The sequence below is a fragment of the Martes martes genome (assembly GCF_963455335.1).
Source record: "Martes martes genome assembly, chromosome: 5".
NCBI classification, from domain to species: domain Eukaryota; kingdom Metazoa; phylum Chordata; class Mammalia; order Carnivora; family Mustelidae; genus Martes; species Martes martes.
In genome coordinates, this window is record NC_137892.1 from 61,583,569 (window position 1) to 61,607,843 (window position 24,275).

Consider the following 24,275-nt stretch of genomic DNA (forward strand, 5'->3'; position numbering starts at 1 on the left):
ACAAGCGCCACTGCTCTAAACCTGTGAATCCTTGCTCCCCAGGGCACAGCCCCAGAGGGAGGGCCCAGAGCTATACAGCGCTGCAGGGTAGGATTCTAAAATTTTTATTTTGGAATAGTCTAATGAATCAGAAGGTACAAAGGACATAGAGTGAAAACTCCTTCCCATTCCTGTTCCCTTGGCTTAGGCAATCCGTTCTTCCATATACCTTAAGAGATAACACCATGCAGACAGGCAAACAGACATTCTTTTTCTTCTTTTGTCTTGCCCATATATCCACCGTTCTTCACCTTATTTTAAAAAATTAGCATCGTACCTTGGCGCTCTTTCCGCATCACTCCATGGAGATTCACGCCGTTCCTTTTAATGGTCACAGATGCAGGATGCGTAAAGTGGTAGGCATGTGCCTCCATGAGGTCACCCAGTGCTCTACGGGTGGCTGTCTGGTTTTTAAAAACGTTTTTTTCTATTGCCAACGATGCCACAACAAGGAATTCTAGTACATTTGTCCTTCTGCTCCTGTACTGGTTTCTCAGTGTGGAATTTCTGGTTCAATGGGTCTTTGTAATTTTGAGTTACTGTTGAAACGGTCTCCATGTGACTGTCTCATTTCCTCTCCCAGCAGAAACGCATGTGTGTGGCTTCTGTGGCACTTCCCTTGTCATTCTTGAATTACAGCCCTACCTCTGCACTTAACAGTATTCTAGATCAGTTCTCAACAACAACAAAAATAACTTTCCAAGGTGCTTTACCTCTATTCATGCTCTTTTAACAGGAAAAGATTCCCCCAAGTACAGTGTTGGGTTCTCTTTGTCCCTGGAGAAGTCTACCCAAGTATCCTGCCACCACCAGCCACTGACATCACTGCCAGCGTAAGAGGCAATGAAGCGTTTTCCTTTATCAGATTGTATAACCGTGGTCTCCACTCTATACAGTGACACTGCAAGGTCGCTGTGATCCTATTGTACCAGAGACAGCCAGGCTCTTGGGCAAGGATCACTGGCAAACCAGAGAGAAAAGAAATGGTTCCCTCCACGGTGCCCTGGGTGTGAGGTGGGACCCGGGAGCTCAGCCCAGGACCAGGAGAGGCACCTGCGGGGGCAGGGTGGAGGGGCAGGCAGGACCCCAGCAACACAGAGGAGGAGGACCTGGAAAAGAGGAGGGAACCAGAAAGGCAGGGTGGGGGATGGGGCAGAGAGTCTGACGAACAGAAACAGGGCCAAGGGAAAAGAAACTTTCCGTGCATAAACGTTAAATTTCTTGGCCTTGCTAATCCGAGTACGGTGATTGAAGACCAGGGACTTCCTAAGCGGCACGCTGCCTGTTCTCAATCATCCAGGCGCTCCTTCTGCAACCAGGGATTTAGAAGGCAGGAGGCCAAAGACGCCCCTCCCTATAGGGCCCCTATTTCCGCTCAATTGCTTCAGCCAGCCTTCAGAAGGCCTGGAGAGCTCAGCCAAGGGGTATGGTCCTTGACTCATTTTAATGAAGGAAAAATTTCCTCTAGGAACAAATACATTTTTAATGAGCCATTTTCTGGCAGATTAAATTATTTTAGTAGTCACACCAAGTATATTAATCCTTTCCCATCTGTCGTTGTGCCTTGTTACAAATTCAAAAACATATTAAGAGCCCCATCACCCACCATCCCAGGGAAGTCATTAATTTGTTCATAGAAAATTAGGATTTTACACATAGATTCACCCTCGCCTCTCAATGGTAATAAACATGCCCAGGCAACTGGAATTAGGAAAACTGTGGGGTTTTCCCCTCTGACCCAGCTTGCTCCTTCATCAGGACGTTGTTACAGACTATCTGTGCCGCCAGAGAGAACGGATGCTATTATTATATTTCTTTCTTTAACTTCGTCCTGATTCTTCTCATTTTCCCTATTTGAAAAGCGATACGCTTGCTGTAGAAGATTTTGCGAGCCTAACGTTGAAGAAGCCTGAGTTCGAGGTAGAAAGAAGGGTCAGGAGATCACTGGGAACCTGCAGATCCCAGAACCGGAAGGGCCTGCTGCCCAGGGCCTGGCCTAGGGGGAAGGAAGGTTACGGCAACAAGCGGGAATGGCTGCTGTCTCAGCACCTCAAAGCCCTGAGGACTCTGGAGCCTGGGATTTGGGAGTGGAGGGCAGGCACAGGCCTGCTTCTTGACCTGCTCCCCACACCCCTGCCTGGCACGGCACCGGCATCAGCCTGTGACCGTCCTGCTCTCTCCCCAGCCGCCTCCTCCCCAGATGGGCTCCAGGGGAACAGAGAGGGAGGAGAGTGACCGTCCACTGAGCTATTCCTGAATCCGGGTGTAGGCGGACACGGAGTGGTGCCGTTGGCCCCCTCCTGCTTCCTGAAGGGAGACAGGGGCCCTCGGAGAGTGTCTGGCAGCTCACCCCTTCACTGTCCCCTGCTGCCTGGAGGAATTCTGAGGACAGTTAAAAAGGACAGCAGCGTGCTCCTTATTTACACAAACAAATAAGGGGGTAGATGGGAGGGAGGGAGAGGAGGCTCCTTCCCAGCTTGCTGCTCGCTTCTTGGCCCATCGCAGTGGGTGCCTGGGAATGGAGGGGGGCTCCGCTGCTGATGTGCCCGAGGATAGGGTGTTGACCCCCGGCCAAGAGAGAGAGAAAAGGCAACTGATGTGAGATGGACTTGAGACTGCTCTCCAGGAGCTCAGCGAACCCTGTGACGATGACATTCTGTGCTTATCTCCACGGGAACGTTTTCACTTTTGAGTACTTTCTTCCCGGAAGCAAGCAGAACCCGAGGAGGGGAGGTATTCAAGATGGAGGAGGAAAACCTGGTAAAGCAGGTGACAAGCAACTCACCACACACGTCACATCGCCGTGCCTCTCTTCGATGCACCGTGCATTCACGCTGCAAGGATTCAGCTCAGGATTTCGGCAGTTCCTTTCGGTTTTGCACCCCCTTGTCTGATCACCCGTGTAGCCTGGTTTGCAGGGCCCACAGCGGTAAGATCCCTGCAGGGAGCAAAGATCAGACAGTGAGCCGCGGGCTCAGAACCATGAGCAAAGCTACCGCGATCGTGTTTGTTTTCACACGTACTCGATGATGCTGGGAGGAAGCGGCCCCCCTGCCTGCCTCTCCGCGTGCATGTCCATCTCCTAAGATTGTGGGAATGCAGAGGAAGATGCCACCAGCCGGGGAGTGGCAGCGAGCCACGCAGATGTGAGGGAGGAAGGCTGGAATGAACCACTGTCACTGGCCTGCCAGGTCCAGTGTGAGGACAAAAGGGGAAAGGACTGATGGTGCCCGTGAAGCTCTGGGAGGCGGAATGAGGATTTATTCTGGGGACAAGGGAGGTGGTTTGATTGAAAAGCAGGTTAGGGGGGGATAAAAGGTTTTTTTTTTTTTTAACCATTCCTTTGGCTTTTTTTACAATTGAGTGATGGAGAACAGGTGTGCAGAGAAATGTCAGTGGCCTTGCCCTGAGAATTCTCGACGAGCTAGGTGGCGCCGGGGGCAGCCTGGCCAGTGAGCTAGCTGTCGGCTCCACGGCAACGGTGCTGCCCGGGCCAGCCATGACTTCATGGTTTTTTAAAACAGCTTGACGGAGATCAAATTTACATTTCATGAAAGACATCCATGTAACGCCTACAGTTCAACGATTCTGGTCACGAGCAGCCTCCCACTTGCCACGGCCAAAGGGTGCTCTTTGGTGGCCCTTCCTGACCTGTCAGCCTCACGGGATGGCTCCGTGGGGCCAGGTCTCACCTTTTCTTTGCTCCTGCTCTTTTGCCTCTGCCCCTTCCTGAGGTTCGCAGGAGTTCTACTTTCTAGAGAGTTCCACTGTTTGGTTTCCCTCCCCCAGGTGGTGCGAGTGATTCCCTTCAGGTCAGGGTCTCCCAAATCGGTATCTGCACACGAGGTGAGACAGCCCTGGGGAGAAGCCCAGAAGCAACGGCAGCAGAGTGTGTGGCTGAGAACACAGGCTCTGCGGCCGGACCGGAAGCCTTAGGAGATGGTGGCCTGGGCCCCGTTACTTTCCCACAGCTCAGTGTCGTCAACTCTAAAATGGGAACAACAGTGCCTAGAGACAAAATGATTGTCAAGATTCAAATATGTGACTTGTTATTTATAAAATGCTTTTACATACAAGGCAACTAGGAACCCAGAGACGGGATAACTTTCCCATGGACCTCAAGTGGGAAGCCGCCATTTTGTCATGGACTCAGTGGCTCTCTTGTGGACAGTTTACTGGACCACACCTCTATCCTGCAATCAGTGGACAAGAATTTTCAGAAATAAAACTATATTAAATATATACATTTTGGAACCCCCCTCAAGGGCCAAGCATTTTAATACAAATGACTTTTGAAAAGATTTCTAAAAATAATGAATACTCTTTGGGGATTATGTCATCACCAATACAATGCGTATTCTGAACCATATAAACTCAGAAGATCTTCACGTTTTTAAAATACAAGAACAATGGTTTATGCAATAAATTTTTTTCTGAAAGCCCAACATGGCAACTTCAATTAAAGTCTGGCACTTATAAAATTTTTCTTATATAAAAGTTACTTATAAGACTATTCTTACACAGAAAGCTCTTTTTCAACATGAACTTTTATCTTCATTTGCCAATCAGATGTATTGTGCCCATCTGTTCTATGTGTGTTTTGGGGTTATGATTCATAAACATACACTTGTTTCAATAACTGGTCTGCTTTGATAACATCCTCCATGAAAAAATACTTACCAAAGTGTTAATACAGATAGAATTGAGAACACATGCTCCATTTCGACACTCATCAACGTCCGTGCACACCTAGTGCAGAAAAGTTTAGAGAGATACTCCGTTTAAGCAGAAATGCAAATAAATTTTGCTTTGTTTTGATAGCTTTGTGTGAAGACATGGAATTTCAGATACAATGCTAACAGGAGCATCATTTTAGCCACCTCCTTGTGTTTGTATCACTCTGTACTTAACCCAATTTCAAGTGATAGCTGCCGACCTGGTATTTCACAAGTAGTACGGCGTTGACATTAGCCAGGGCCCTGGGGAGTTTCCTACTCCAGGGCTAATTTTTCTGTTAATTTTCTGGCTTCTATTCCCACATTATATGTGTAACATAGATTTGAAGCTCCTAACAGTATGCCGTACAACACTGGAGCTTTGATTTGTTGTGGGCAATTTCCCTTTTTGTCAACCATGTCCCAGAGATGACATCCAGCTTCCTTGTCCCTTGTGAGGGCTAGTGGTTTTCTTATCTCCTTCTAACAGGTAGGGTAGCTCTTTGAGGCTTGTGTCTTTCTGAAGGGGCATTAGGACTTTCCCAAGGTGTGCACAGAGGCTCAAACCCCGGATCCCCGCTCCTAGGGCCGACACCCAGCTCCCATGTCCCATGAACTTGAATTTGTTAGGCTGTGGTGAGTTGGCTCCCTTCTACTTCAGTTCCGTCTACCACACTGCTGGAAATCTTACTAGCTCATGTAAAGCACTGACTATTTCGTTTTGTCTATTTTCCTTGGTTTGGTCTTGGAGATTTTGTCTTTAGAAGAGAAGAAAAACTCTGGGTCATTACTCTAACGGCTTCTTGTCACTCCTATGTGTCCAGCTTGCCTCCTTTTTCTAGTCTAAAAAACGATGCCCTCTAGAGTCCTTTGATAGGCAGCTAGAAAATAACGAACCCCTGCCCTTCTTCAAACCTTATAATTTGGCTAAGGTAGTAAAATATATTTATAGACCAACCATTTTCAAGGGCTGAAAACATCAAAAAGAATTTCACAGTCAGTCAGTTAAATAACGGCCAGGATATAGTAGAACATTTAGAAATAAATGGAGACTGTCACAAAGTGCTAAAGTGCTTTATGGCAATTTATAGCTTATAGAAGAAGAAGGGGGTTTCCTCAGGGGATTATTTCTACTCTTGAAATCCTCTCATCTCTGAAACAGCTTCTTATCAGCCACAGTGACTCTATAAAAGTGACCTAATTTTTCAAAGCTTTTATTTGTTTCCCTGATTCTCAAGTTATTCTGCGGGACAAAATGTTCAATGGCTAACAGAAGAGGCTGGAAATCTCGCCGCATGTTTAGTATTACCTCACTCACTGTTCTCCTAGTGATGCTCTATTATCCTGACTTAACAGCTTCCTTCCTACTAGACATGATGAACATAATTGCTCAGAAATGAGTCGGAAAGCGTCCTCATTTGCCTGCAGGGCCCCGTGACATTCCACGTGGCACTGGCTGTTCAAAGAGGTTATAATGAAAGAGATGGGAACAAACCAAAGTTTTTCTGTTGGTAATTAAGATTTAAAAAATGAATAGAAAGACCATCACTTCAGCCCACCTGCTTGTTTGACTTGGCAAAACTGATGCCGACACCCTGTACCATGGGCCCGGTGAAGCCCACCGGGCAGGCCTCACACCGGAAGCCGGGAGCCAAGTTCACACAGCGCACGCCTGGGTAGCAGGGATGGTATTTGCACTGGAAAGGAAAAACAAAACAAAACAAAACAAAAATAAAAAACAAAGTCTTTAGCCTCAAAGGGAAAACACAAACTTTCATTCATCTACTTGGATGTGCTCGTTTGCCTAACCATCCATTAGTTGGTGCCCAAAGTGGTAAAAGGAAATAAAAGCTTCTTATTTCATAGTTACCCACAGAATCCCAGACACACACAGGATGGGGTTACATTTCAGTGGGCTTTGCTGAATCACGGGAGAATGGCACGGCCAAGTGAAAAGGTCCTTCATGATCACCAGTCTAACTCCCAGTGTCAATTCCCTGATATTCTACCTTGTAACAGAAAAATCAGCACGAAAGGACAGTGCTCCAGGACCACTTGTTAGCTGGCTGTTAGATGAATCCAAACACACTACTGGGCCAACTTCTCCACTGAAGGGATCCAGAGAAGACCGAGCCAGGGCACTTGTGTTTTTTTAAGATGTGGTCTATCAGGGCTGTGCCTGCCTTCATGTCCTCTCAAGTCCACGGTTCTTCCAAAGCTCTCTGTGGAGTCTAGGAGACTGGTTCTTTTTTTTTTTTTTTTTTCCCTAACCACTTCAACTAATGTAAAAAACATGACCACTTCCTGCACTTTCTAAAGGAGGAAAATTCCAGCTCACAGATAGAAACCAGATGCAATTCTGTGACACATGCAAAATGATTCTCCAATTGAGGGATTACTACAGACCATCTTAATTGCTTACTACCGAGGAGGTAATTAGCCCAGTGCTACCATGAGCCTGCAGGAGCTGTGTGTGTGTGTGTGTGTGTGTGTGTGTGTGTGCACGTGCGCGCGCACACACACCCCTAAACTCCTTGCATGTCCCTTCTTTCTCCTTCTAGCCCTCCTCTGGCCTAGTGGGGCCTAGTGGGAAGGGAAAGGCATGTTCTCATGGTAGCCTTGCTACCCATGTGAACACTGCTTTGGGACTGGACTCAAGACTGGCTAGCCGTGCCCTTGAATCAGTCTCCTGCTGAGGCTTTGCAAGCCGGCCCAGCAGCCTGTATTTGCCGTATGTGTGTCTCTGGCCCCATCCTTCAGCACTTCTGGTTACTCACAGATTACAGGACCTCCTCAAACAGGTCTTGTTGGTTTGAGATGCCTGTCCGCGCTTCCAGTTTAGGAAGGCTGAAGAAATTAGTTGCAAGCCCTGAAATACACCCTAACACAGATCTCCCCCGCCCCCATATGTAGAAGTGTAGAAAAATCAAAACTGTAATGCTGATTGCACAGGAGAAATAATCAGTGTTGGAAGCACTGATGTCCACAGGGTAGCAACACGGCCTGGGGGAAGACCTGCAGACAGAGCGAGGAGACATGATCCATGTCGCCACCGCGGTGCATCATGTCTGCTCTGTCCCCCTGCTCAAGGTCGCTTGTGCTCTCTAAGGGTTCAGGAGGGTGTAGTTGTTATGTCACCTGGAGGACACCCCAAGTCATCCCTTCATCATCCACCTGGCTGCAGGGTGTCCAAGACACTTAGGGAGCCCCCACCCTGTCGAGGTGAACTGTTACCTCATCAATATCAGAACAGGTGACCCCATTTCCTGTGTAGCCGTCAGGGCAGGGCCCACATTGGAAGCCGTCTCTGGTGTCCGTACAGCGGACACCGCGGAAACACGAGTTGGAGTCACAGCGGCGCACGGGTGGTGTCGGGGGTGTCGCGGGGGCGGGGGGCGCGGGGGGCATCAGTGTGTTTGGGGTTGGAGACTGAAAGCTGAGTGGACCTAGAGGAAAACAATAATCTGTAGACCTACTGACCACCAGAAACACACACAGCTGATACAAAACGAAGTTTGGTTTCCCAACGAGCCCTCCCTTCCCTCCAACTCAGTGCCAACCATCCAGAAGCCACGGTCAGTGTTGCCTCACTCCAGGCCCTCCACCCATCCTCACCTGCCCAACCAACTCTGAACAAGGCAGCTACCGGAACAGCACTTACCACAAGCGTGGCACTCAGCGATAGTGTTCCGCAAAAATGATGTTTCCTTGACCTTGAGAAATGGGGAGGGAAAAACAAGATGGAAAAGGACGATCGGAGATGTAATCTGGGAATGAAAGCATTCCCGGGTAGCAATCTAGTAAACGCTTCTTAAAGGAGTGCTCAGGTACCCCTTGAGGGCTCCCTCTCTGCTCTGAGCCACCGTGTTTCTCACGCACCCGTCCCCCATTTCCAGAGCCCTCCTAACAGACCTCCAGGGAGCCGGGCACACGGGGCGCCTGAGGTCGGCCTCCCGGCCCGCCTGCCCGCCTCTGCAGCTCTGCTCGCTCGTACAATGAGCTGCTCCGGCAGGACCAGGGTTTTCTGATGCTGTGTCCTCGCCGTTACCTGCTGTCTCAGAAGATCCTTCACCTCTCCCAGTAGCTGGTTTAGCTGCATCATTTGCCCCAGGAACTGCCGATTAAAGTCTCCTGTAGCAACAGCAAAAAACAAGGGGCATTCAACCTCGAGCAGACGCTCCTCCAGTGCCTCGAAAACTGGTGACTTCCCAGGGAACTATCACAACAAATACCTAACATACAGGAATTTAACTTGGGGTTGTTCATTTAATTCACCTAAGAAACAATACTGAGACTGCTGGCTGTTGGCCCAGATTCCTGAGCTGTAAAAACAGAAGTGCAATGGACATATTTTCTTGTCCTAGACTTTGGCACAAGAGACTGATCTCTGTAGACACATCCTATCGGGGCTCTCTGCTGAAGTCCCCCTTTCAGGGGTGGGACCCAGGGCCCTCGGGGCCTGAGGCTTTATCTGGACCAATGGAGGTGCGCCACCCGCCCCAGAGCCCACACCTGTGCTTGCCGTGGCCAGCGGCTCACTCTGCTGCAGGAAGCAGTCCTGCAGGCTGGCCACCTGGAACAGCGAGCCTCTCACCACCAGCTTCAGCTCTTCCAAGAAGTCCTGGAAGAGATCACATCCATACCACACGCTGCTGCCGCTGCTCAAAAGCCAATGTGCTCGCATGCCCACGCACTTTTCCTAATAGCCTAAGTAGCCCTGTATCCTTGGACTCTGACATCTTACATAATTCTGTGGGTTTGATTTTTTTCCTGGAACCTGCCAGCCCTATCCTCTTGACTGAAGCAAATATGGAAGGAGCCAACAACCTAGGAACATGTGAGCCTCCAACTTGGCCTGAGGGTGCATCAAGGTGGATCTGAGGAGAGGAAAGGCTTTGAGTTTCACAGTAAACAAGTTATTTTGTGTCAGGAGCCTGTTAAGAATTGTCTGGCATTTATTTATGGAGCTTAGACCGTAATAAATAAGATACTGATCTCAATTTTAAACACGATTGATTTTAGGATGTCTTAGCTCCAAGTTTTAGCAAAGTCCCTGATCTTCCTGGGCTAGGAGAATGAATAAGTAGAATACTCTAGGGTTATTAGGTAGCTGGGATCATATTTTTACATTTTGGGTTGATATCAATCATTTATTGTTAGTCACAAGGTCAATTTCCTTACTGCTTTATCTTGTAACTTTTAATCGGACCATCATATATTCATGACAGAAAGAGTTTATGTGAATTGCCAATGAAAAGTCATCACCCTTAATTTAAAAATGAAGATGCTGAGGATTTTCAGAGTTTTACTTTTTAATTTAGCTAAGTTACGATGCGTACAACACGTGTTATATAATGGACATTGTTTTGGACGTCAGGCTATGAGCTCTGTGGGGGCAGGGCCATGACTGTTTTGCCCCCTATGCTTTCCCTAATGCCTAGAATATACCTATTTGTTAATTCACTGAATAAATGAGGTGACTGTAAAGATAGAGCATGAGGGTCTCTGATAGTCTAAAGATTTAGAACTTTTGAAAAAATTCCAGTAAGTATAGTTTCTGTTGACACTGTCATGGCTGACTCCTGGCTTTTGGAAATTGACTTATTTGGTGGTAGACATGAATTTCTGAAATGTCAGTGACACAGTTTCTATCATTCTGATTATTTGGGCTTCCCTAGGGATTCAGAAATAAAGTTCTGCATCTCTCTCTCTCCACTATTTTTTTTTTTCCTATGGAAATCTATACTAAGTATGTAAACATCTTTCTCTGTTTTCCTGCAAAAGCAAAACAAAATCCTTGGATTTTAGTGTTCTTGAAATTTCTGCTTCAAGATGCTTCCTATTTTCCAAGCACAAAGTTCTAGTATCAGATCCATAGTTTTTACATGATCATGTAAAACTTCTCAGCATTCCTAGTTGTAATGGATACTACTATTTATTCCCAGCCTCTTTGTATAAAGGGCTCAGAGCAGCTTGTAACTAAAGCACGTATAATAAAATAATAAAACATAAATGCAAAGTGAGGATTGAGGCACAGAAAATAACATTATGGGCCATAACAGATGAACACAGTTACTGATTTTGGCATTGACTTCCATATCAAATTCAGGAATTATGACCAGTTATAGTTATAATTAATGGAAAGGACAAAGAATGCTAGTTCTTCATAGGAAACTATCTCCTAACACAAATTTTTAAAAGAAATACATGCGGCAATTTCTACAGTGGGTGCCATGATATAATGAAAAATACCATCAACATGGCATAAAACAGACAACAGATGTGATGGAACTTTCAAGGCCTCGTGGAACTAAGTTGGCAATGAGGTCCCTTTTGTTAGGGATGCTCTAATAAGACCTTTGAAAAATATCGTTTCTAAGTTCTTGGCAGTTTCCAATCATTCTTTATCACTTTTGTTAAAATAATAAATACTATCATTATAGAAAGATTAAAATTGTATCATCCTACTGCCCTAAGATTTTGTTTTTGTTTTTCGTTTTTTGAAATAATTTCCATGCCCAACGTGGGGCTTGAACTCATGACCCTACGATCAAAAGTCACATGCTCTACCAACTGAGCCAGCCAGTTGTCCCTTAAGATTGTTTTCTTTAATTTTTGCTAATCCTTTCCAACTTTGCAATTATATCTTCATTTAGCATCTAAAGCAGAAGCTTTGCATTTTAGCTTCCCATTAGAATCGGTATTTTTTTTTTTTAAAGATTTTATTTATTTATTTGACAGACAGAGATCACAAGTAGGCTGAGAGAGAGGAGAAAGCAGGCTCTCCACAGAGCAGAGAGCCTGATGCGGGGCTCGATCCCAGGACCCTGGGATCATGACCCAAGCCGAAGGCAGAAGCTAAACCCACTGAGCCACCCAGGCGCCCCTAGAATCGGTATTTTTAAAAATACCTACGCCTTGGCACCATTTCAATAGATTCTGATTCACTTGATCCTGAGGGTGGGCCCTCTAGCGAGAGTTTAAGTTCCCCAGGTGATTAGAATTATGCAGTCAGACCCACTCCTGACCTCGGCACATTCCTCTGCCTTCCCTGAGCCTGGGCAGCCCATCTTTCCAGGTTGGAGAATGGTTTGTGGGTTCCTACCTGTGCCTTCCTCTGGAAGGTCCTCAATTCAATGGACTCGGGACTCTGGGAGGGGCTGGAAAAGGCTCTGGGGAGAGAGTGCACAGAATCCACTTGGGTGCAGTCCACATAGAGTTCTACAGAGCCAGCCCCTTGCTGCAAGTTGCTCAGTCTCAGGAGGACCCTGTGCCGCCTGCCATCCGCCAGCTGCAGGTTGTTGAAAACCACCAAATGAATCTTCCCGTCATTCTTCAGGTAACGGAGGATGGCTGGAAGCAAGCACATATCAGTGAATGATGAGATAAGGGGAGTGGGGTGGGGGAGTGGGGCAGGTCTCTGCTGAGCCTCTAGGTCACAAGGCCCGGTTACCGAAAAGAATCCAAGGAAGCTGGAAGCAGAAATATTCAACATCTTAAGTGCCATCCATTGTTCTAGGCACTGGTAAGCCACTCTGTTACTGAGGATGCTTTGTGCTCATGCAAAGACAGTAGGTGGTAAATCTGAAAATACACTATTTCAGACAGCGATAAGTACAATGAGCAAGCAGAACGCATTTAAAGTCAACTGAAATCCAAGTAAGCTCCCCAACGCATAAACTAATTGACCAAATATTTCCTGAGCACTACACTGGGGGGCTGGGCGCTGCCCTGAGCTGCTTTCAACATTTAATTTCTATTCATTGCAAACTAGCAAATTGGAATAACTCCAGATGACAAAAGTGAAGCTCAGGAAAGGGAAGGCACTTGCTCAAGGATGTCTTAAGTGGCAGGACCAGAATTTGAAACTGACTGTGGCTTATTCCATGACTAAAAGAAGGTGATGTATGGATAGGTCTGTGTAAGCATATACCGAATGGAGCAGAATCTGTCATACTGTCCCTCAACAACCCATCTGCAGTTTAACAATGCTCAGAGAACCAAAGATACCCATGGTCGCAAAAGAAGGACTAGAAGAGGATCCGCCACCTCATTTTCTCTTTTTCTTTTTCTATGTAGGTAGCTATCTATTCACTTAGCTTATTAAGCTCAAGCATTTTCACTCTTTTGTTAAATAAAAATTCAGACATATTTTAGGATTCTGGTTTTCTGTCTGGTTTTACTCCATTATGGTCTTAAATTTATTGAGCCCTGAGCTAAAAATCTATTCCTGGCTGCTGAGCCTTTGGGAGTAAAGCCCATTGGGTGAGGTTTGCTATAAAGACCAAAGTGAAGTGCTTCCAAGGGCTTAGTGAGCCTACCAAGAACACCTCCAGATCCATTCAAAGGTACTGTTGCCAAACCCAGGTTCATTACCAGAAACAATCATCTCAGAAATATATAAGAAATATTTGGCACAACACGTATGTATAAAAAGAGAGGGGGGGGCTAGCTACTTAAATTATGATATAATCATGAAATGGAATACTATGGAATAGGTGCCTGCTAAAACCCCAAAAATGTTTCCAGTGTTTTGTTGAGTGAAAAGAGAGTTGAGTCACTGTGTAATCTCGTACAGAAAAAATATACAGAAAATTAGAAGGAAATATATCAACATTAATGTGGTCATTGCTGGTGGCTTGGATGATGAGTTTTTCCTCTCGCTCATCTTTATTGTCTAATTTTTGCACAAGAAACATGAATTACTTATACAATACACAAAAAAGAAGCAATGACTTACACACACAGACCCAGACTGTGCTTCCGTCAAGCTGTATGCTTTGTAGCAAGTAACTTGGGACTATTTTTCCTCAGGTACCTTTTTTGTACCAACTTGGAGCTGCCTCATGGAGTCACCAGCCTGTTTATGTTGTGGTACTGCCAGAGAAAATAATCACTACTGTGAAACTTTTGAGTTTACTCGAAGACTTCCTCCAAATTTATTACACTTTCTAGGTTGATATTCCCACAAGACTAGGTCTGCTTTTCCATTTGACCATGGCTGGAGAGGGCCAGATGGCTTTAGGTTCTGTACTGTAGAGAGACGCCAGGAGGAGTAAGGATATCTTCTCTTCTGCTTATGTGGTCACTACAGCTTGCTTACTAAGAAAAAAGAATTGGTAAGACTTGGCAAGACAAGACTGGCTAGAAGGCCTTTGTAGGACGATAGTACAATACTATGTTTCCTTAAGTGAAGGACTGATAAGACATAAATCACTGTGGTATGAAAATAAAGATTGGGAAGGAAGAAAAGAGATGGGAGTAAAAATTCTTGAGATATTATAAATACAGGATACCATAGAATTTTTACCCCTCTATTTAATATTGTTCAGAATTTAAAGAGTAACTGCATAGCTGGAAACTGGAGGCATATATGGTACCCAAAAGGGGGAAAACTGACCAAAACATGTCTTTTTATTTTTTTTTAATTTTTTTTTAAGATTTTATTTATTTATTTGACAGACAGAGATCACAAGTAGGCAGAGAGGCAGGCAAAGAGGGAGGAAGGGAAGCAGGCTCCCTGCTGAGCAGAGAGCCCGATGTGGGGCTCGATCCCAGGACCCTGAGATCATGACCTGAGCCGAAGGCAGAGGCTTTAACCCACTGAGCCACCCAGGTGCCCCAAAACATGTCTTTTTAAAGACTTTATTTATTTTAGAGAGAGAAAGAAGGGAGAGAGCAGAGGGAGAGGGACAAGCAGACGTGGGGCTTAATCCCATCACCCTGAGACCCCAAGACCACGACCTGAGCTGAAACCAAGAGTCAGACGCTTAACCGACTAAACCACCCAGGTGTCCCACTAGTTCAACTTCTTAGAACTCTTATTTCTTTACTGTTTTGAATAGTTTTACAAGTACCCAGAGTTTTTACAGGCCGATGAAAATGCCACTGGGACCACCAAACTTCAGTGAGGTCACAGACACGTATAGTCAACACATCCTTATTCTCCTTGCAGCTACAATCCAGACTCCTCATATTTTTTTTTAAAGATTTTTATTTATTTGACAGAGAGAGAGATCACAAGTAGGCAGAGAGAGTGGGGGAAGCAGGCTCCCTGCTAAGCAGAGAGCCTGATGCGGGGTTCGATCCCAGGACCCTGAGATCATGACCAGAGCCGAAGGAAGAGGCTTAACCCACTGAGCCATCCAGGTGACCCCAGACTCCTTATATTAACAGTTGGAGAGGATACCCCTAGTGGCTTAAAACAAATGGCCTTGGTTTTCTTCCCCAACCTGGTATTTCTGTGGAATTCAAAGGAAACGTATTGTCATGGGCATCTTGCCTGCTTTTTAATGGGCCTTCCAGGGCATGTGGGCCATGATTTCTTTTCACAACTGAATCACTGAGTTTAATTTCATAAATAGTACCCAGCAGAATACTTTGCACACTGAACACCGTGCACGTGCACTTTCGATGAGTAATGAAATGATGGCATTGAAAGCATTTCATATATAAATTAAAAAGTTTGGAGAGTGGCAATTCAACATCTATTGCAGGCAGCAAAACCTCCTGTCGTGTTTATGCCATCATTTAAGGGCATCTACACTTCTGCCTTGCTCTGTGTTGCAATGCAATACTGAAATGACAAATTCCTCGTGCTCCTAGATCTTGTGACAATGGCAAGAAGAAAAAGAAAAAAAAAAAAGTACAAGAAGAATTATGGAAACTTCTGTCTTCATGGTGTCTGTTAGCAGAAAAATTATCAAGCGCGTTGACATTTGCCATTCTTCATATTTGATCCAGTCATTCGCATTCCTCTTACGGCTTCCATTTTTCATTTTTCTGTTTTATTGCAAACTCCTTACTTCAGTGCTTCAATACTTATTTTATCTTCAGAGCAGTAAGACTACCCCAGAGGGCAGACAGGCACCTGCTCAGGAAGCTCAATGTTTTCACATCAGTCATAGCGAGTCCAGAAACAGTTGAAAGCTCTGGCTCCAGGAGCCTGCAGCCTGCTGGGTAGAAGTGTCCCTGACCTTCTGCAGAGACAGTGCCACTGGAACAGCAGAGAATAGACACAGAGAACAGATATGGCTGCCTTCCTCTCTCTGGTCCCGTTTCCCAGTGTTCACCTAGTGCCAGCTTAGCCCAACACACACACACACAGCGGACAGAGAGCAAAACAGAGTGGAAGTACTACAGAGCCAGCAACACTATCATTTCTGTCTCCAGCACGAGTGCAGAGCCGGCCCCCTGAAGCTGGAAGCAGTGGTCTTCTCCTGGGTCCTCCACACCTCTGCCCATCACCACCTCTGGGAGAACTCCACTCGGGAAAACAGTCATTGGGCGCATCTTTGTTCCTTCAGTGGAGGCTTGCTGAGTTCTCGTACTCTCTCTCACTCACCACTAGCTGAAACCAGCTTCTTGGGGCTCTCAACCCGGTCCTCGCAGGGCCAGGACAAAGAGCCACGCACATCTGATTATAGCCCAAGCTTGCGGGGCTCCATGTGGTGTCTCCCACCTCTATGCCCTTCTATTGCTGGATGTGACCCCAGATTCCTGACTCCCCTTCCTACTGAAGCTTTCCTGCTGCCAATTTTTCTGGACTGACAGCTTGAGCTCCTTTTAGGATTCTTCTGATCAAGTCATTGCCTTCTCAAAGCCACACGCCAGCAAGCAAATGAAATCTTTTAATAGCTCTCTGGTGGTTCATAAGTCATACCTGAACTCCTCATCCCAGGACTAGCTGCAACCTTCCCCCGGCTTCATTCCCCTCTGTGCTGCTGATGCCCAGCCGAGATGAACAACCTGTCTTACGTTTTCACCTCTCTCTAGCTTTCTCTGGCTTCCCTTGTCCTTCCCTCTCTGTGAAATGTTCTCTTCTCTATCCCTCTCTTTCCTGATCCATCACTGCTGCACATCTGAAGCCAACATCCAGCTCCAATGCATCCTCCTCCCTGAAGTCTTCCTTCTTCCCCATGCCTGGCAGTTGTTCTCATTCCTGTTCCCATAACACCTGCTCTGGGCTTTTCTAGCTCTACATTCCCAGGATGTACAGTCTGGTCATGGCCCAGATACTTGATAGCTATGTGACCCTGAGCCTGTTCATTTTGATAAGGGTCCATTACTTTTTCTTTTTCTTTTTTTTTTTTGTTTTAAAAGATTTTATTTATTTATTTGACAGAAATCACAAGTAGGCAGAGAGGCAGGTGGCAGGGGGTGGGGGAGGGAAGCAGGCTCCCCGCTGAACAGAGAGCCCGACGTGGGGCTCGATCCCAGGACTATGACCTGAGCCAAAGGCAGAGGCCCCAGCCCACTGAGCCACCCAGGCGCCCCAAGGGTCCATTTCTTAAACTATTAAATGGAGCTAATAATAATTTCCCTTTCTGTCTCATTGTTTCAGTGGTAGCCAAACAAGAAAATGCAAAAACTATAAACTGCTACACAATGGTGGGTAACAGTATAACTATTTGTGTTTATTTCTTATCTTCCCTATTAGAGCACTTGAGACTAGGATTCTATTTCTTATGAATTTTCTCATACATATACCATAGCATCTGACAACACCAAATACAACTATCAACTGAATGAAAAATAGACCAAACTGAGTACTCGGGTATCCACTCTGATTTATTTTTTATTTTTATTTTTTTACCCACAGTCTCTTAAACAATGTGGGGGAGGCAGTTTCTATTGGTTTCTTTTTGCAAATCCCTTCCTTCTAAACTTTGCATCTTGGCACACTGGACAATTTGGGGTCTGATTTTATGGCTCTATTTCCAGGCCCAGATACCAGCCTGACACCAGAACCGCAGAGCCTAGCCTGATTAAAGACCGTCTCCGGGCCTGGCGGGAGATGAAAGTGCAAACTCCAGCAATGAAGATTGGAAATACTGTTTTCTTGGAAAAGAATTCTCAAAAGGTGCTGTTTAAAAAGTAGACTTGGTAGTCAAAAATAATATGATGGACTGAATGTCAAAGCAATGAAGGAGAGTGCCAGCTTTCAAGGACTGGAAATGATAATATTTTGTCTACTTGGGGAAAAGAGTTCAGAGTGACCTGGCCTGCCGGCAGCGAATGCGCGAAGGTAGTCTGGGGCTTTCTGCTTTGCTTGGCAAATGGCTTTGCTCTTTGGCACTTTTAAATATATGATGAAAGCCACTGCTGTCAACCTTTCCTCTTCTTCTAAAATAATTGTACATTAAAAAAAAGCCTTCTTGCCATTAATGTCTCTTGTGATGGATACTCTTGTTTGCCTTTGCTTATTTATCTTCATGCCCTATACACTGGGTCTTTGTAACTTCAGTGCTTTGGAAAGACATATAAAAGGTAAATCATCAAATCGCTTTTCTTGAAAGTACTCTGGGTGACTCCCAGGTGTGATGGATGCAGTTTGGAGGTTCTGAAGTCTTCTTACTGCAATTTGAACAAAGGTAAAGTACACAGAGTATACCTACCTACACACACACACACACACACACACACACACACACACACCATGCAAGGAAACCATCCAGGGAAAGGAAGCACAGCGAGGATATTAAACATCTGCAGAGGGCTTTATATTTTGAGAAGTTATGAGATTCACCATGTCCTCAGCTCCCTGGTGGACGACAAAGCTGTGATTGTGTACGAAATCCCAAGGTCAGCTTGCAGGAGAGAGTTGCCAAGCAATTCCTTAAGCATCCATGGAACCTCTCTGGCCTTAGCAGAACCACAGAATATGAGGACTATAAGTCATCTAGCTCAGCATCTCACTTCACAAATCCTTTCAATAAAAGGATAGCCTCTACCAGCACATTTTTAGGAACAAGGAACTAATTACTTTGCAGAGAAACCCATTTCACTTTTGGATTGCTTGCCAAGATTTTCCAAATATAGGGCCAATATCTGTTCCCTCTGCCTCCCACCAATGGGTCCTAACTGTACTTTTCAGAGCTATAGACAGATTGAGTCTTATCCTTCATCTAAACCTATTCTTCGAATATTTGAAGGCAACTTTCATCTCTCTCATGTCTTCTATCTGGTTCCTTTATTTCTCCAGATCCTTTAACATTTTTGTTTGTGAGATCGTAAAAAAAAAAAAATGGGGTCTGGAAGACTACTGTTTTGGTGACTCTCCTTAAGGTAATTCTGGAGTTGAGAATGTCCCTGTGAAATGTGTCCAGGATGAGACAATATTCTAGATGTGGCCTGGACACTTAGCAACAAGGTGGGACTCCTTAGCTCCCTTAATCTGGCCACATAAATGCATTAATGAAGCCTAAAATTTAAGGAGATTTAAAAAAAAACGTTACATCGCTGTATCTTTGCATTCATTCATTCAGCAAACATTTCTAAACATCTACTAAAGGTTAGGCTGTGTGCTCAACACTACTTGGTTCCTAATGTTGTTGACTGGAACTCCTTGGATAGGTGTCTTATATCTTGTACTTTGGCATTTTACTTTTCACTCCTAAATAAAAGACTTAGATTTATTCCCATTCAATTTCACCTGACTGATTGTGGCATATTTGTCAGAATGGTAGGACCTTGTTAATCTTGATGATACCATCTAATATGTTCAACAATCTTTTCCAGCTATGTACCGTTTGCAAACATGATAAAATACTCTTTATGTCTTCACCTAAGTCACTGATATGTTCAATGGTTCAATGCCCAAGACAGAGCCTTGTCAAAAACTCTAGATGCTTTGCTATAAAACAACTTACAAGCCCCTATCGGTACTATTTATCTAGCTCATTTTTTTTATAGTATCCAGAAAGGTATAATGAGTGACTTCATAAGATTCTTTTCTGATGCCAAGATACGTCACGCTCACACCATCTTTGTGATCTATCACCTTAGAATCTTTACTTTTAAAAAAGTTCAGCATGCCTTTTAGCGAACCCATTTACCTTCAAAATAATCCCAGCTTTCTTTCCCAGGTAATCCCCAAATACAAGGATAATAATATAACCCTCCAGGAGTTTGTCCTAAATTTCACTAAAATTCTTTCCATTTTCTGTACATGACCACTTTAAAATTGAGCTAATTCAAGGGTACCTCACAAGAGTACTGTGAAGATTAAAAAGAAAATGAGCGTTGAGCCTTCAGCATAGTCCTGGTACATTATAAGGGCTCCATAAATATTAATGTCTGACACACCTCATTATCCACCGTCAGTACTGGGTTCAGAATTCTAATTTTGAAACCCTTCTCTCTCTCTCATACTGTATTTCTCTCTAGCCCACAGGCTTCCCTGAGAACCATTAGTCTATTTGACACGTCCTATCCTTAGGCTAAGGAGCTTGACTGTCTGCAGTCATTACTGCAAATTCTTTGGGTTCCCTTCCTTACCACAGCACCAAGTTGTTCCTCTGTGGTAATCAAATTAAGACTAAAAAAGCAGTTCTTGTTTGCTTTCTCTCTCTCTCTCTCTCTCTTTTTTTTTTTAAAGATTTTTATTGATTTGAGAGAGAGAATGTGTGCATGAGAGTGAGGGAAGGGCAGAGGGTGAGGGAGAAAAAGACTCCCAACTGACCAGGGAGCCCCATGCAAGACTTGATCCCAGGACCCTGGAATCGTGACCTGAGCTGAAGGCAGTGGCTTAACCCACTGAGCCACCCAGGCGCCCCTTATTCGCTTTTTCTGAAAGGTGAAGGCCTCATCAGGGCAGGCCAAGAGTTCGCCAAATCATCTTGAGAAGAGAGTTGTCGAAAAAGTAGAGATCTTTCTCTCTCCCTCTTTCTTTCTACCTGTCTTACAGAAGCTTACGGAAGAACCTCAAATTTTTATTGAGCTTTGCAGTCTAAAAAAAAATTATACTTTATATAATTCAGTTCTTGCAATCAACCTGTGAGGTAGCTATTATCACCCCCGCTGTAGAGACAGTAAACCAGGGCTAAGCAATTTAGAGACATATTCGTGGGGACACAGCTGTTAAAATTTTTAACTGTGACTCAAACTCAAAATACTACCTGGAAAGTTGCCCTATGCTAGATACAAGAAAAGCATCACCCAGATCTTCTGTCCAGCCAGGTTGTTTCTGCAGAATGCTTATTTCTATCAAGATTCTACCACCTGTATTACTAACAACTGATAGATTATTTGTACCAGAAATACTGTATTTCCTTTATAACCTCATCTAAATGGTCTTCAAAATTCATTAATTCCTTAATGAATTCGAGCCAGACCTACTACGTGCCAGACATTGTGCACTTCTGGAATTTGCACAAAACCTCATCTCATGTCTTCTTAAACAAGGCTACTCTTCTCAGCCTCCACTTATTCTATTCAATTTGCCCATGATCTACTCCTATCTATGAGGCACCGTGCTAAGTGCTGCGACAGACACAGACATGAGCTAAGGGAGGCTCAGCGCCTGCTTTGACGGAGCTTACAACGTACTGGAGAGAAGACCTACAGGTAATTCAAGTACAAGGCAAGCTAAAGTTAGTACCTTCTACAGGACAAAGTTCTATGATAAAAGACGTCAGAAGGAATAGGAGATGGATCTTGCATCTGTAGGATTTGGCAACCGAAGACGGTGCAGGAAATGCCCCAGTGGGGAGGGTAAATGGATAGAGAAGGACAGACAGCGTGGGTGGGCCCAGGGCATGGTAACTAGTACTCCTGGCTCAAGTGCAGTCTACATGGAGGGTTGGAAGGAGGGATACATTGGAAAGATGGTTGGGGGCCATGCAGCAGAAAATCGTGACTGCCCAGCAAGGACATTTGTACCTTATTCAGTCTGGAATGGGAAGTCACTAAAGGTCTCTGCTGTCAGGCATAATTTGTTCCAAGTTATGCTTATAAACAGGATTGAGGCAGCCACGGGAAGGAGGACTTGGAAGCGTGAGAGCAGAAGCAGAGAGCTCAGCAGCAAAACTGTGCTTCACGGTCTTCATGGAATCCACTTTAGTTTACTGTAGGAATGCATCTAGGGCCCTAGACAATGACTGGGGCTCACCTTCTGGGAGGAGGATTCTCCCCCACCCTCCTCCAATTACGTCAGGCCCTCACCGCTGAACACTTCAATGGGGAGTCACAACCACATGCCCCACCTTTCCCAGGAGCTAATGGCCCCAGTGAATTCTCCTTGTTCACATCAGAATGGCTGCCTCTCCTTTCTAGAACCTTCAGATTCACCAGAGCTGGCAAATCTCTGTGCTTTTTCCTATTGCTCCAGTGAAACTTCTCTATGTCAAATTCTTCAGCTCTCCAAACTCTGGTATAAATTGCTCTTTGTTTTCTGAGAATTTTGATTACGGATTCTGTTAGAAAATATTTATAAAAAGAATTATAGGAGCCTAGTGGGTTAAAGCCTCTGCCTTCAGCTCAGGTCATGATGTCAGGGTCCTGGGATCGAGCCCGGCATCAGGCTCTCTGCTCAGCGGGGAGCCTGCTTCCTCCTCTCTCTCTGCCTGCCTGTCTACTTGTGATCTCTGTCAAATAAATAAAGTCTTAAAAAAAAAAGAATTCTAAGGGAGGATGGGAATGAAGATGGCAGCCTTCGAGTCTCTGGCCCTGTAGGAGCTGAGAGCTTGAGTCCCCACTCCTCAGCGTGACATCAGAGAAAAGCCGGCAATCACTCCCACCTCCCTGGTCTCTGGCCGGCTGCACTCTGAGCTCACTGGGCCTGTGACTGAGCATTTCTATCTCTGGCTCACAGCCCTGTTTGGAGTCTCCAAACTCAGTAGATTCCTGCAGTGCGCTCCCGCAAGGCTCACTGCAGAGGAGGAAGGAGGGGGTCTCCCCGGATCTGCCACTTGTGGGGTCCCTGCTCCAAGAGCATTGGCCTGACTGCCTCGGATCATGGTTTAAGGTGATGAATATCTCCACTTGGATGTGTTTCTGGAATCTCACCATTAATTCTCAAGGGAGGACACTGCAGGGTCAGGGGAGCTAAGACGCCAGCATGGTAGGAGGACCCAAGTCTTGCTCCTCCCTTGAGCACAGCTGGATGACTATTGAATCATTCTGAATACTCAAGCAATCACCCCGAGGACTGATAGAGCAAAGTACACCAAGAAGTTGAGAAGAGGCTACTTCGAGAAGAGTCTTTGACCAGCACGGAGACCAACATGGGGCTTGAACTCACAACCTTCAGATCAAAACCTGAGCGGAGATCAAGAGTTGGATACTTAACTGACTGAGCCCCCCAGGTGCCCCAAGATTAAGTTTGTTTTCTATGGGTGCCTGGGTAGCTCAGTGGGTTAAATCTCTGCCTTCGGCTCAGGTCATGATCTCAGGGACCTGGGATCGAGCCACGCATCAGGCTCTCTGCTCAGCAAGGAGCCTGCTTCTTCCTCTCTCTCTGCCTGCCTCTCTGCCTACTTGTGATCTCTGTCTGTCAAATAAATAAATAAAATCTTTAAAAAAAAAAGTATGTTTTCTAAATACGTGTTCAGGAAATGCTGTTCATTGTTTTATTTTATATATTAATAGTATCAGCATGACTATACTGATGATAATAAGTATCTAGTATATAATTGTTTATACACAATTCAGATCACTTGAATATTTGCATTATTACTGGAAATATTTCTACCCAACTGTTTTAATTTTCAATTATGATTATGGTTTGACTTATAGAAGCTAATACGCACTTATAAGCGACATTAAATTTGAATCCACTAAAACAGAAAAAAAAAAAAAGAATTCTAAGAGCTATTTATCTTTTCCAAGGTTCATCAACATGGAGATTAGTTGGTATTTACGGGCCAATCCTATGACTGATGGTTGTCCAAAGGAAACACCAACACCCTGACCCCTCCACTCCCATCTAGCGTTACCTCTGCCCATATAGAGCAAACAGAAATAGTCAGTTCCGGGAAGTTCCTGCCTTGCTTTTCCGGGCAACAGATTCTTCCACAATAGGCTCACACATACTGGCCAATTTTGAAACTGAGAGGGTGATTCACTGAGGGTGAACAGCTAGATGATGGGGTTCTCACTCTACAGAGGGCCCTTTGGCCACTAAGCTGGGTGAGCTAAACGAAAATCTTCCAACGCATCTAAAATACAGTTCTGTGAGAAGCTACTGACCTTTGGATAAAGAAGGGTGGTTTTTATAGACCACGAACGGAATCGCCTGTTAGTGGGGCATGAGCAGTTCTTTCAGGGATGGGCGGCACACAGGGCTGAGTCAAGGCAGAGAAAGAAGTGAAGTCACCTTCCACGGGGGCTACGAATGGGGCAAAGGGCGCAGAAGTGCTTAGACCATCCCGGAGGAGCCATGTCCCCAGACTCCCTTCACTACTGGAGACCTAACCACAGCTCCTGAGGAGCCCGAGGTACAGACAGAGCTGGAGCCAGAGTTGGGGAGGGGGAGAGGGAAGGGGTATGTTGAATTGACACACAAGGGGTTAAAATCCCATTCCTTCTTGCTGACAACTCTGGAGTCTCACGAAAGCTAAGAATGAGGAATTTCTTCCAGCTCCTAACACCTGAAAATGTGAGTGTTCAATCACAATTGGCATCTGATAGTCTGACGCGGTGCAAGTGAAGCAGCTGAAATAAACACGAAATCTCGCCAGAAGCACCGGTCCTCCTTCCTTTCTTTTATTAAAAGCACGCGGCAGCAGGAACACGTATCTG

The 24,275-nt window shown here is 45.3% G+C and overlaps 1 protein-coding gene across 1 annotated transcript in view; it reads right to left on the reverse strand.

Annotated features, from left to right (window-relative positions):
- The window catches only part of THBS4 (thrombospondin 4), a 43,263-nt gene that overhangs the window by 12,347 nt on the left and 6,641 nt on the right, over positions 1-24,275 (reverse strand). Inside the window, exons 3-10 of the mRNA XM_080804278.1 lie at positions 11,860-12,107; positions 9,267-9,375; positions 8,803-8,885; positions 8,416-8,467; positions 7,989-8,200; positions 6,314-6,451; positions 4,720-4,788; positions 2,825-2,977 (exon numbers count right to left, since the gene is read on the reverse strand). Of these exons, the coding sequence (XP_080660404.1) occupies positions 2,825-2,977; positions 4,720-4,788; positions 6,314-6,451; positions 7,989-8,200; positions 8,416-8,467; positions 8,803-8,885; positions 9,267-9,375; positions 11,860-12,107 (1,064 nt within the window). The remainder of the gene's footprint in view (positions 1-2,824; positions 2,978-4,719; positions 4,789-6,313; positions 6,452-7,988; positions 8,201-8,415; positions 8,468-8,802; positions 8,886-9,266; positions 9,376-11,859; positions 12,108-24,275) is intronic.